The sequence below is a fragment of the Agelaius tricolor genome, unplaced genomic scaffold (genome assembly GCF_023055355.1).
Source record: "Agelaius tricolor isolate 1412-34295 unplaced genomic scaffold, bAgeTri1.0.p SCAF_4, whole genome shotgun sequence".
NCBI classification, from domain to species: Eukaryota; Metazoa; Chordata; class Aves; order Passeriformes; family Icteridae; genus Agelaius; species Agelaius tricolor.
In genome coordinates this window covers 44604373-44617073 of record NW_027269264.1, presented here as the reverse complement: position 1 = coordinate 44617073, position 12701 = coordinate 44604373, and the positions used below count along the sequence as shown (strand labels likewise).

The window sequence follows — 12701 nt, the reverse complement described above, 5'->3', positions numbered from 1 at the left end:
ATTCTATGCCTGACTTGCTCATAACAGTGAACCTATCTCTGTTTTCCTTCTTTTCTTGTTTCACTACTCCTACAGACAAAACAAAAACAACCCAGCAAACAATTTCCAAACACTCTTTTGGAAAAATATTTTAGCAATAGTACTTTTAGGAGAAAAACTGGTTTGATTATATTGAATGTGGACTCTAAGCCTTAACCAAATTCCACACTAAGTAGACATTTAGCATAAATATTTATTCAGATCACATGAATACCTAAAGTGTGTGTCTAAGCAAATGGATAACTCCCTATGTTGCTACAGTTTTTGGGAGGCTGTGTGATAGTAATGCAAGCCATGACGATGAATTCATTTAATATTTTCATTTACTCATATATGCATATGAACATGACAACTATCAGGTTAAACTCAGCCCTGTTACTCAAAATGTGCTCCTTGAGATCACAGTTTAGTATAAATTGTGAAACTACAACATTTTTCAATATATATTTGTGTTTATTTTTAAGTGAAAATTAATTTTTCAAATCTCATTTAAAAAACACAGAACAGTTAATACATTTACTCTCATATTTACGTATTTACTACAGTTTACCACGCAAATTCTGACAAGAGATATTACTTTGGAAAATAAAAAATTAATTCTTGTTGCAGACATATAATAACTTTGGAATAAGAGAAACACAATAATTAAAAAAAAAAAGTAAAGATTTTTCTCCTTCAGTACATTTTTGTCCTGTGTTAGAAGTTTCAAATGCAAAGTTTCCTATGATCTTTTGGGGGTCACTTCTATCTATAGCATATACCTATATCAATGCCCTCACAAAGAAGTCTCTAGATTAACCACTTAACACATGATGTAAGGTAGCCTGCATCTCATCATGCCAAAAAATATATTCTATTAAGCTGTCAGTACCAATTTGACTGGCAACTTCAAAGGTAAATATCTTTCCATCATAACCATGGGAAATCTCATTTTTCAAATTATTCTGAGGCAAAGAGTAGAGCAGCAGCTACTATAGCTTCGGCAATGGCTATCCCCATTAAATTTGCATGAAGTAGCTAAAAAATATGTGTGCAGCTTTTAAACTTGAAGTTAATATTTCATTTTTTCTCCCATGGTGAATGATTCACTTACTAGAGGAAAGGACCCATATTAACCTAGCCTCCAGTTGCATCACCATAATAACAGCAAAACTGTCAAATCCTCACAAAGCAGCAGAATGGATATGTCCTTTTTTTCCTGTTTATTTTTTTGTCTTTTGTGCAGCACAAAACACTGATTTAGAAAGTGCCAGAGCCTTACCTTGGCTGAGTGTTCCATGGTGACAACCACTTTGGTCTGTGCACTGGATACCAGGTCCATTGCACCCCCCATTCCTTTCACCATCTTACCCTAAAATGAAATTTTTAATGGAAATGTAATATTATTTGTTGGTTTTAGTTTTTTTTTAAAGATAATATTATGCCTGCAAGTGACAGCACAAGATAGTCAACATTTCCTGCATTGAAAGCCCACCTATTTCATAGCCACAGTATTCAAACACCAACAGAGGGAAACGAGCTGTCTCATTCTTGGCTCTATTTGATGCATATAGGAGAAGAATGATGAGTAGAATAAGGAGAGCCACTGCCATGGCTCTTTCCTTGAGTGTAACCAAAATCTGAGTAGTATCATCGGCTTAGTGAAAGCACCGACACTGAGGAGCAATGAATTTAGTTCCAATGGTTTCGTCCCATGAAAGCAAAGAGTACATCTATCTGTTGATGGAAATGTTACTGCTTCCTCAAAAGAAATCTCTACTTATAAATGCAGCAACAAGAACATCTGAACACTGTACATCCACCTCACAGTTTAGAAAGTCTCTTGCCACTTCAGAAAGCCATGCTTTGTATCACTATATCAGCAGAAACCAATTGGGTTTGGTCCATTCCAGATGTCTGTAGAGGTCATTTCAGAGTATGGGTAAATACATAAATGTGGCTCAGTATTCGCTTCTGTTTGTCCCTCAAAACATGGAATGCTCTCAGCCTCTGGACTCATTCTTCTGTTAAAGTGGGATACAATTGCACATGTTATCCCAGCAGATGTCTTGTGGTGTGGTGTTCAGCTACCTGTATTTTTACTTTCTGTAATGCTATGGCATTTAATCCTGCCTGCTTCCATTACCTTAAACTGGATGCATCTGATCTTGGAAGGTAAAGAGGTCCAGACCTGACACACTGCTGACAGGAGATGATCAGACGTACAAAGCTCTGTGAGTATGAGCAGAGCAATCACTTTTGAAAAAGCTCTAGACCCCAATAACTAAAGACGGCAACAACCTCACATGCCAACCAGAGCTGCCAAGGAGGAGAGAAAGGGGAGTGCAAGAGGGGCTAGTAGGAAACATGACATAAGGAGGGCAACCAGGATGGTGAAGGGCCTTGAGGGGAAGCCATATGAGGAATGGCTGAGATCAGGTCAGCCTGGAGAATAGGAGAGGACACCACATTGCAGTTACAACTGTCTTTAGAGAAGAAGAGGAGGAGCAGGCACTGATCTCTTCTCTGTGGTGACCTGTGACAGCATGTGAGGGAATGGCCTGAAGTTGTGTCAGGGCAGGATTAGGTTGGAGATCAGAAAAGGGCTTTCCACCTAGAGGGTGGTTTTCACCCAGGGCACTGGAGCAGACTCCCAAGGAAGTGGTCACAGCACCAAGCCTGGCAGGATTGAAGAAGTGTTTGGGCAATGCTCTCAGGCACATGGTGTGACTCCTGGGGATGGTGCTGTGCAGGGCCAGGAGTTGGACTTTGATGATCCTTGTGGGTCCCTTCAAACTCATAATATTCTTATTCTGATGAAAATAAATTCATTTCTGCCTCAAATGGTTTGCATTTGCTTTTGAGTGGTTATACAGACAGTAATACAACATTTACTGTTACAGATATAAAACCTAAAAGGTTATGATTAAATGCCTGGAAAACTTCCTAGTGCAAAGCTCTTCTCTTGTGCTTCCTTTTATCAGCTATGTAATCCAACACCTTACAAGTATCAGCACCTAAGGTCCATGATAAAAAACATATGGAAGAGACTTGTCTCATTAAACTGCCAGGCCAGCTACTTGTTAGTCTCTAGATCATTATGGTCTCTAATGTAATGAAGGCAGTTGTATTGGTTTGGCATGGCCTGGTTTTTGGTAGCAGGGAGTCCACAAAGATGGTTCCTTGTGAGAAGCTGCAAGAAGCTTCCACCGTGTCCAGCAGAGCCAAGCCCTGATGGCTCTGAAGCTGGCCAAACCGGGCCAATGAGAGAGGTTAGTAACACCTCTATGATGACATATTTAAGAAGAAAATCAAAACAAAGTCATAAGGTTTCAGCTTCTAGTCAGAGAAGAGAAGGAGGTAAGAACACGTGAGGGAAACAACTTGGAAAACACCAAGGTCTTTGAAGAAGGAGAAGGAGGAGGTGCCAAGATTCCTCTGCAGGCCGTGATGAGACCATGGCAAAGCAGCTGTGCCTCTGCAGCCTGTGGGGATCCACAAGGGATGCAGAGATCCACCCTCAGCCTATGGAGATCCATAGGGATGCAGAGATCCATGCACAACCTGTAGGAATCCATGGGGGATGCAGAGATCCACCCCCAGCCCATGGAGATCCATAGGGATGCTGAGATCCAGCTGCAGTCCATGGGGATCCATGGGGGATGCAGAGATCCACCCCTAGCCCATGGGGGGATCCATGTGGATACAGGGGATGCAGAGATCCAGCTGCAGCCCATGGGGATCCATAAGGGATGCAGAGATCCAGCTGCAGCCCATGGGGATCTGTAAGGGATGCAGAGATCCAGCTGCAGCCCATGGGGATCCATGAGGGATGCAGAGATCCAGCTGCAGCCCCTGGGGATCCATAAGGGATGCAGAGATCCAGCTGCAGCCCCTGGGGATCCATAAGGGATGCAGAGATCCACCCTCAGCCTGTGGGGTCCATAAGGGATGCAGAGATCCACCCTCAGCCTGTGGGGATCCATAAGGGATGCAGAGATCCACCCCCAGCCCATAGCGATCCATAAGGGATGCAGAGATCCAGCTGCAGCCCCTGGGGATCCATAAGGGATGCAGAGATCCAGCTGCAGCCCCTGGGGATCCATAAGGGATGCAGAGATCCAGCTGCAGCCCGTGGGGATCCATAAGGGATGCAGAGATCCACCCCTAGCTCATGGGGAGGTGCCCATGCAGGAGCAGGTGGGTGCCTGGAGGAGGCTGTGTTCCAATGGGAGACCCAGTGGAGAGACAGGGCCCAGCTTCCAGGCTGGAGCAGCCTGTCCTTGGAAGACTGCACCCCATGGAAGAGTGACCATGCCACAGGAGTTTTGGGAGGAGTTTCTGCCCGTGGGAGGGACTCACAGTGCAGCAGGTGTGGTCTGGCTGCTGCTCCTGGGAGTGAACCCACACTGGAGAAGTTCACAGAGAACTGTTCCCATGGGAGGGACTCCATGGCCTCACAAGGGAAGGATTCCTCTCCTGGAGCAGTGGAAGGAAGTCTTGGTGATGAACTGACCAAAACTCCCCTGCCCTGTATCCCTGGCAGTGAGAAGGAGGAAGGAGCTTGGGGGAAAAGGTGTTTTAAGGGTTTATTTTACTTCTCATTATCCCCCCTGATTCTGTTAGTAATAAATTTCACTTTGCAACTAAAGTTGAGCCTGTTTTGTCCTTGAAATATTTCTCCCAGTCCTTGTTTCACTCATGAAGACTGTGATAATTTTTTTTCCTTTTCCCTCCTTTGCCCAGCTGTAGCAGGGGAAGGTGAGCGAGCAGCTCTTGTGGGTGCCTGGTGCTCAGCCAGTGTCAAACCACAACAAAAGTACTTACACACACACACACACAAAAATATTCCCATTTCCCTGCTGTTGGCATAGTGAGGAACAAATCACATCTCCCTAAATCTATAAACAAGCCCTTTGGCACTGTTCAGTCAGACTAATATATTTATCACATAAATTATCATTGCTACTAAATATTTCTTTGCAAATAGAAATCTGGAAAGGATTTATCTCCGTCCTTAACTTCCTGACACTGGCTCAGATCATTCTCTATCCTGCCTGGAAAAACATAGCTCTCACAGAGACTGGAGTGACCTCCAACCTGCCTGCCAGAAACTCCATGACAAGATAATGCAGAATATTTGAAGATTAGATATTATCTCCACAGTTACTCAGAATATGTTTGCATTGAGGATCAGGCTATCAATACATCTATCCTGACAATGCTATCAGCTCATTTTCCAGGCCTTTTCATTCTATTAACTACAAAAGACTCACAGTGATAAGTAAATTCCAGAGGAACTAAGTGCTGATGAAGGTCAACAACAAATGTACTGCTGAAGAAACCATCATACAGAACTGAGAGAAGAGACATTATCCCTTTTTGTGTGAAGAAAGAGGAAAATGCAAGCTGAAGAGAAGGACTTCAGGATTTTAAATTGCTTCATCTACTCCTCCTCTTTAGGAAAACATATTCACCACTACAGGGTGGTGCCTAGTAAAGCAAATCGATTCAGCATTAAATGCAACTAGCCAAGTAATTACATGCTTTTATTTTGAGGAAGATCCAAAGCGTAAGAGACTTACATTGCTCTCAGTGCACCTACCAAACTATCTGTCCTAGGTTACAGTCTGTCTTCAAGAGCTGCTGAAACCACGATGGACATTGTTTTTTCCTTATCTCCTGTTAATGGGCCCATCAGTGCCTTTCTACATGACTCAGAGATTACTCCCTCTGGGAGCTGTGGTGGGTCCTTTAGTGGACCCACCACATGACTCACAGAATGATACCAGCCCACTGTGAGATGCTCCGCCCAGGGGCAAGGAGCGAAGCATCCCCACCTGGATATAATCTGGGGTTTGGGACAGAACAAGCTGTCTTTCCACTGGATTTTCAGAGGAACAGCTGCCTTTTTCCACTGGATTTTCAGAGGAAGACTACATCCTTCTACAAGATCACTGCTCCAACAGAACCACATCTGCCACTCCAGGAGGACTGCAGCCACCAATCCAACTGGACTGGTACAACATCCTGACCAAGAGAGTGTCAGGTTGTATTCTGACTCTGTCAATAGTTTTTCTTTTGTATTATTGCATGTATTTTGGTTTTGATTTCTTTTCCTTTTCCTAATAAATTGTATTTCTGACTTGGAGCCTCTCACTGGTTTTGCTTTCAAACCAAAACACTACCATAATTTGCATTTTCCCCCATTTCCCCACACACCACACTGGAAAAGGGGACAGCCACATGCTAAATTTGAATTAAAATATTCAAGGCTAAAAAATGGTTCCAAAAAGACACTTCACTCATTTTTGCCCTATCCTGCTCCCTCAATTAATTTATTTAAGACGATTTTTGTTAGTTTTTAATTACAACGGTGTTGCTAGCTTAAGAAACCATTCAGAAGGAAAGAGTGGTGTCGTAAAGCACTGGTAATTTGAAGCACTTTTATAAAACCCATTTCATCAGACAGAGCTTGAAGTAACAATAAAAGATTTTTGGATTAGCCATGCACTTCTGAGAGGTCCAGTGTTTGCAGTTATTTATACAGAGAGTTGGGTAGAGAACAGACACAAGCTGACAATTTCCTTGCAACTTCTCTGTTACAATACAAGTTGGGAATTCTCCTTTTCCCATTGTGTTTTCATCAGCAGTTTCCTCTAAGTCTCAGTCCAAATAATACTAGAGTGCAAGACATGGAAATTTTGGACCTGATACTTTGGGTTTTAATAGACATCATCAGCTGTCCTGCCTTCTTTGTGTAGACCTACATAAATGTACACAGTATTAGTGAAATTTCTTATAATGACTACTTATTGCAAAATGAACTGTTTTGTTATTGTGGTAATGGGGCATCTTTAAGAAAAAGAGAGAAAGGTATGTATTTTCTCATCTATTGCATTTACATCTGAACATTATTTGAGTGGTCAAAATACAACATGAAAGAGCGTGAGGAATTGATTTAGCCTAATAGTCATTCCTAAACAGGAACCTTCGTGTTTGTTTGGTCACCTATGCCGCCCAAGATAACCTGGCATTCCAGTGGAAACTTGTGAGTACTCCAATGTGGGCCAGACAATGAATATATTTTTCAAGAGAATGTGAAATTTTGCCTAAATGGTATTTCAAACAAATTAGAAAGGTGCTACAACAAGCAGGAAACAATTAATAAGAAAATTCAAGCAGATAAACAGCTGAAGAAGAGCTGGATGAGAAAAAAGAGAAAAATTCAGGAGCCTTCTAATACTCTTAAGGTCTTGAATCCACGCTGGTGCCTTAAAACCTTCCTCTACATTCCTGGGGGACGGACTTTTCTTCTGTAACTGAATTTTATAACTGCTCCCAACATTATATGAAAAAATACACCTGAACTGTTTGCTTAAGTTAAAATAATGTGATCTTTTGAGATGAACAGGTATTGCATCAACAGTACAGCAGAGCAGATGCTAATGACGAGTTCAAGAAACAATGAAAACTTGTTAAATGCATCTTGAATAATTCCATTCAAAATTGAATATCAAAGCACAGTAAAAATGTACCCTTGCTTGGAAAGGAATCAAGCCACTTCTCTCCTAAGAGTCCTTGCCCATGTTTCCAACTGCCCTAATACTGTATTAACAAATAACATTCAGTCTGAAATTTCTCTTTCCTTCCATTAGATAAAAGAGTACACATGCCTCACACTATGCTCAAAGTTAGTGAAACTGCTGTTTCAAGAAGTCTTACAGAAGATAACAAGTGCTTCTAGTTCACACTGCAAGCTTCCGATTTAACCTCAATTTTCAGGCATCCCCCTGAAGACTGAACAAGATGCATAGGAGGAGAGAGCAAAGATGTCAGCATTGTCTCTCCTGGCCACAGACACATATGAGGTGTCAGATATGAAAGGAAAAAAGCTATGGAAGGCATCCTTGTCAAAGGAAATTATTGTATCATGCCAGGGACAGACACTAAAATTCAGAGCAACCGGAACAGTATAAGATTCACAGAGAAAAGCAAAAGCTAAGGTAATGTAGTGGCTACATGGTACTGCCATCACAACCATCAACTGTGGTAATGACGCAGTCAAAAGGATAAACTGAAGGCCCCTTCAAAGATCTCTGCTCTGCCCCTCTCTGCAGTACTGCTAACACACATCAGTCACACAGGTCTCCCTCTCTGCATGGACACTGTCTGCCAGCACTGATGTGTCAGCGCTGCACAGCACAGCAAAGGAGGTCGTCAGATCCATACCAAATGATCTCATCAGTTGTGGGGTTACACCTGGTTGGTTTGGGAAAGCATGTATTAGCTCAAAACTTTGTTTTAGGAAAAAAAAACCACGAAACAATCAGAAGGTAATGTTAAAGAAATACAGATGCATAAATCTACTCTAGCTTCATAGAAATGTAGATGTCTCCTTTGCCCCTTGGTAACAGTCCTGTCCTGTATTTAAAGGACAGGTATATTTGTAGTTGATTCTAAAATGAAAGTCACAACTCTTCAGATCTCACTTTCCATTTTTCCAGTGAAAAAGACTGCATGAAGATTGTATGAAAAAAAAGATGGATAAAGCTCAAGCATTCTGAACTATATTTCCTTGTTCTATTTTACACTGATTTTATGTCCTTACATATGTCCCTCTTACAGAATTATTGTAATTATACTGTCAACTAGGACAGCTAGATTAGATCTTACTCTGAGGAAAAAAAAAAACAGTGGGAAGTCATTAAGAGGATTTTTCATTCAGAAGAGTGGGTAATGCAACAACACAACAATAAGTTGATACTGGCAGAATACAACAAAACGAAGCACACTCTACATGCACAACAGGGTAAATGTATTTTTTTAAGATACTAAAAAAACCCTAGTTGTATGGTTTTGCCATACAAGAAATAGCCTGGTTTTGAAGAATGTTAACCAGGTATCTCCTTGCACATACACAAACACACAGTGAAAAATAAAATCAAAAAGTAAGTCTAATTTCTGAAAGAATGGAGTATAAGTTCTTGAATGACTTCTTTTTCTTAGCAAAATGTAATAATAACTCTACCCTAAAATTTAACATACACAAATACATGCACTAATTGCATTTATATTTTATTTTTATTTTCCATAATCAGAAAATTAGGGCTGCATGAAACACATGCAAAGAAAGTTGGGCAAATTTAATTCCTTTATTCTCCCCTAAACCTAACTTGAAATAACCAGTGGTAACAGATTTGAATGACAGAGTAAAATTCAAATGAATACACTGAGAAGCTGCATCTCAGGAGCAATGCAAAACAGTCTGTGACACGCTTCATTGAAATGGATTTGCTTTACAGTGATGAATGTTATTTCAGAGTAATGGGACAATTAAGCTGTCCATTTACCTTTGCATACCATTTCCAAAACACATAGCATAGCATCCAATAATTAAATTTTACTGCCAACATAATACTAGTCTCACTTGAAAGTGATGGCCCAATATCATAGTAACAGTTCTCACCACTAACCCACAGATCAGAAGTCCTTTGACATATGCTTGTATTTTTGAGACAGGCAGAATTTCTTCAGCTGCTCTCATTATCCAGAAAGCAGAGCTGCCAATTCCCATACTGAAAATTTAGGAGTATGAATAAAATACCAATAGGGAGCTCCTACATTCCTTCTATGCAGTCTGAAGAGAAATAAGCATGAAGAAAATTGATAGAAAAAGCCATCAAAACTGTGGAAGAAGTAGAGCCAACACAATACACTCTGTTTCTTCTCTTTGGCTGCAGGACTTTTGCAATAGTGATAATTTTGTGTTGCAAAGGCTCTGCAGGGCTTTCAGGCACATGTTTGTTGGGAGATAAGCAGTAAACTGGTATATTACTGTAGGTGTAATTTCAAGATGTGTGTCTGCAAAAACCTAATACATCTTGACACTAAACCCCTTTCAATGTCCTATTGAAAAGTAGATTTCCAAGAAGTCTCTGGCTCACTGAAAGTCTCATCCTTCTCCTCTGTTGAAATACTGATGTAGCCCAACTCATGTCCTAGACATCAGACAACTTGATAGCATTACTGAGAGAAACTTGGTATTAATACTAAAAGAAAACAATCATTAAGCATATTTAATCTGCATACTTTCTATTCATACAGATTTTAGCCCATTTTTAGTCCTTCACACATTTCACAGTTAATAGGTAAAGTACTTGCAATGCTGTACATCTTGAAACAAAACACTGAGTTTAATGCATTCAATGCCACAGATATACTAGGAGAACTAGGAGAGTAACTAGACAATGTGTTTGGATTCAAAATGAAAATATGCCCTATGCAAGACATTCCTACCCAAGCAAAGTGATGAACAGGCTGCAGTAGGGCTCCTCAGAGAAGACCTACAGCACTCTCAGGCAGTCAGGGACACAATCAGGCATAGGTGTTTTTTCTTCCAGCATTAAAAAACATAATTTTGTATAAGAAAAACTCTTGGTGTGGAGACCTCCATTTTCAGGTTTGCCACTACAAATAGCTAAAGGGGAAAATAAAACCAAAAAACCCTCATGCAGACACAGAGCTGGCTGGTCTCTGCCAATTTACCTTTACATTAAAAAACATCTTTACTAATGAGGTCTGAGTGTCCAAAACTGTGCAAAATATGTACTTTGAGGCTCTGTAGAAAAGCTACCAATAATGTATAAAATCATATTCCTAATGTCTTAGGTTATACTAACCTCTACGGACTGTACATTAAAGGATTTATTATTGCATTTGAATGGGTTTCCTCATTTCTTCTTTTCAGATAATCTTTGATAAAGCTTAGAATTTTTTTTTTCATTTTATTTAATTCTTAATGTTTTAATCCTTTAGGTTTGGCTACTCCAAATTAGAGCATTAAGATCTCAGGCTGCTGAATCTAAAATTTAAGGATTTTTTTCCCAAAGAATGGTACAGATATATGTATCCAAACTTCACCCCCTGCACAAATTACATCACTCTCTTCTTTTCTTAATGCTACCTTAGCTAACTGCACTACCTTAGCAATCTAAAAATTAATTTTTAATTTTCCAGTTGAAGAATATACAAAGCTATTTTCCTGGTTTGTATTGTTTGTAGAGAATAGGGATGCTAAATAATGTCAGGTCCTGTATCATCTCTGAGGCTGCTTGTTAATTTCTGGACACTAGGCTTTGAGCCTGCTGCCTTAGGAAATGGCCAGCTTCTTTTGGATGTATTCTGTCTGCCCTTGTGAATTTACACAAGTCCAGTCTATTAACCACTCCTCATTCCTCTTTGATGGTGGGTACTATGTGCTATATCTACACATTTTCCAAATACCTCCAGGGATTCTGACTCCACCACTTCCCTGGAGAATCTGGTCCAATGCTGGACAACCTTTTTGCTGAGGAAAGCATTCCTAATATTCAGTCTAAACCTGCCCTGAAAACCCTTGAGGCTGTTTTGTCTTGTACTACCAGTTGCTGGGAGAAGGGGCTGATCCTACTTAGCTACAATCTCCTTTCAGGGAATTGCAGAGAGCATTAAGATGTTCCCTGAGCTTCTTTTTCTCCAGGCTAAACACCCCCAGCTCCCTCAGCTACCCATCACAAGCCTTGTGCTCCAGACCTTTTACCAGTTTTGTTGCCCTTTTGTGGACATGCTCCAGCACCGCAAAGTCCTTCCAGAACTGGGCAGCTTTCCAGCCACTCTGTCCCAGCCTGTGGCACCGCCTGGGGTTGTTGTGACCCAAGGGCAGGACCCAGCACTTGGCCTTGTTGAACTTCACACCATTGGCTTTGGTCCATCAACACAGCCTGTCCAGATCCCTCTGCAGAGCCTTCCTGCCCTCCAGCAGATCAATACTGTCACTCAGCTTGGTGTCACCTGCAAACTGACTGTGGGTGCACTCAATGCCCTCATCCAGATCATCAATAAAGATACTAATCAGGGCTGGCCCCTACACTGAGCCTTGAGGAATTTAAGCAGTGACCAGCCTCAGATGGACATAACTCCTTTCAGCACCACTCCCTTGGCCCAGCCACCCACAGTTCTTTACCCAGCCAAGTGTCCCTCCATCCAAGCCCTGAGCAGCCAGTTTGTCCATAATTATGTTGTCAGAAATTATGTCAAAAGCTTTACTGAAGTCCAGGTAGACAACATACACAGCCTTTCCACCATTCACTAAGCTGGACACCCTGTCATGAAAGAAGATCAGGTTCTCAAGCAGGAACTGCCTTTCCCAAACCCATCTATCTGATGCCCTGGTTGTCCTGTATGCCCTGCATGATGGCAGTCAGGATGATCTATTCCATGACTTTCCCTAACACTAACAGGGAAGGTCAGTGTTGCTGACCTTTGCTGACAGACCTGCAAATCCCTGGATCCTCCTTCTGGCCCTTTTGTAGACAGCTATTACACCTACAAACCTCCAGTCACCTGGTACCTCCCAGGTTAACCAGGACTGCTGGAAAATGATGGAAAGTCTCAGTGAGCACATTCACCAGTTCTCTCAATACCTTGGGATGGCTCCCATCTGATCCCATACAACTGTGTGTGTCCAAGTAGTGTGGCAGGTCGGTGACCAGCTCCCCCAAAATGTAGAGGCTTTATACTGCTTCATGTCATTTGTTTTCCACCTCAGAGTGCTCAGTACCTGGGGAACAACTGGTCTGACCATAAAAGACTAAGGCAAAGAAGATATTATGTACTTCAGCGTTTTTCATGTCTTTTGTCAC

The 12701-nt window shown here is 41.4% G+C and overlaps 1 protein-coding gene across 1 annotated transcript in view; it reads right to left on the bottom strand.

Moving 5' to 3' along the window:
- OXCT1 (3-oxoacid CoA-transferase 1) overlaps positions 1-12701 on the bottom strand; it is an 84323-nt gene that overhangs the window by 15583 nt on the left and 56039 nt on the right. The window contains exon 14 of the mRNA XM_071425496.1: positions 1301-1390. Within this exon, the coding sequence (XP_071281597.1) occupies positions 1301-1390 (90 nt within the window). The remainder of the gene's footprint in view (positions 1-1300; positions 1391-12701) is intronic.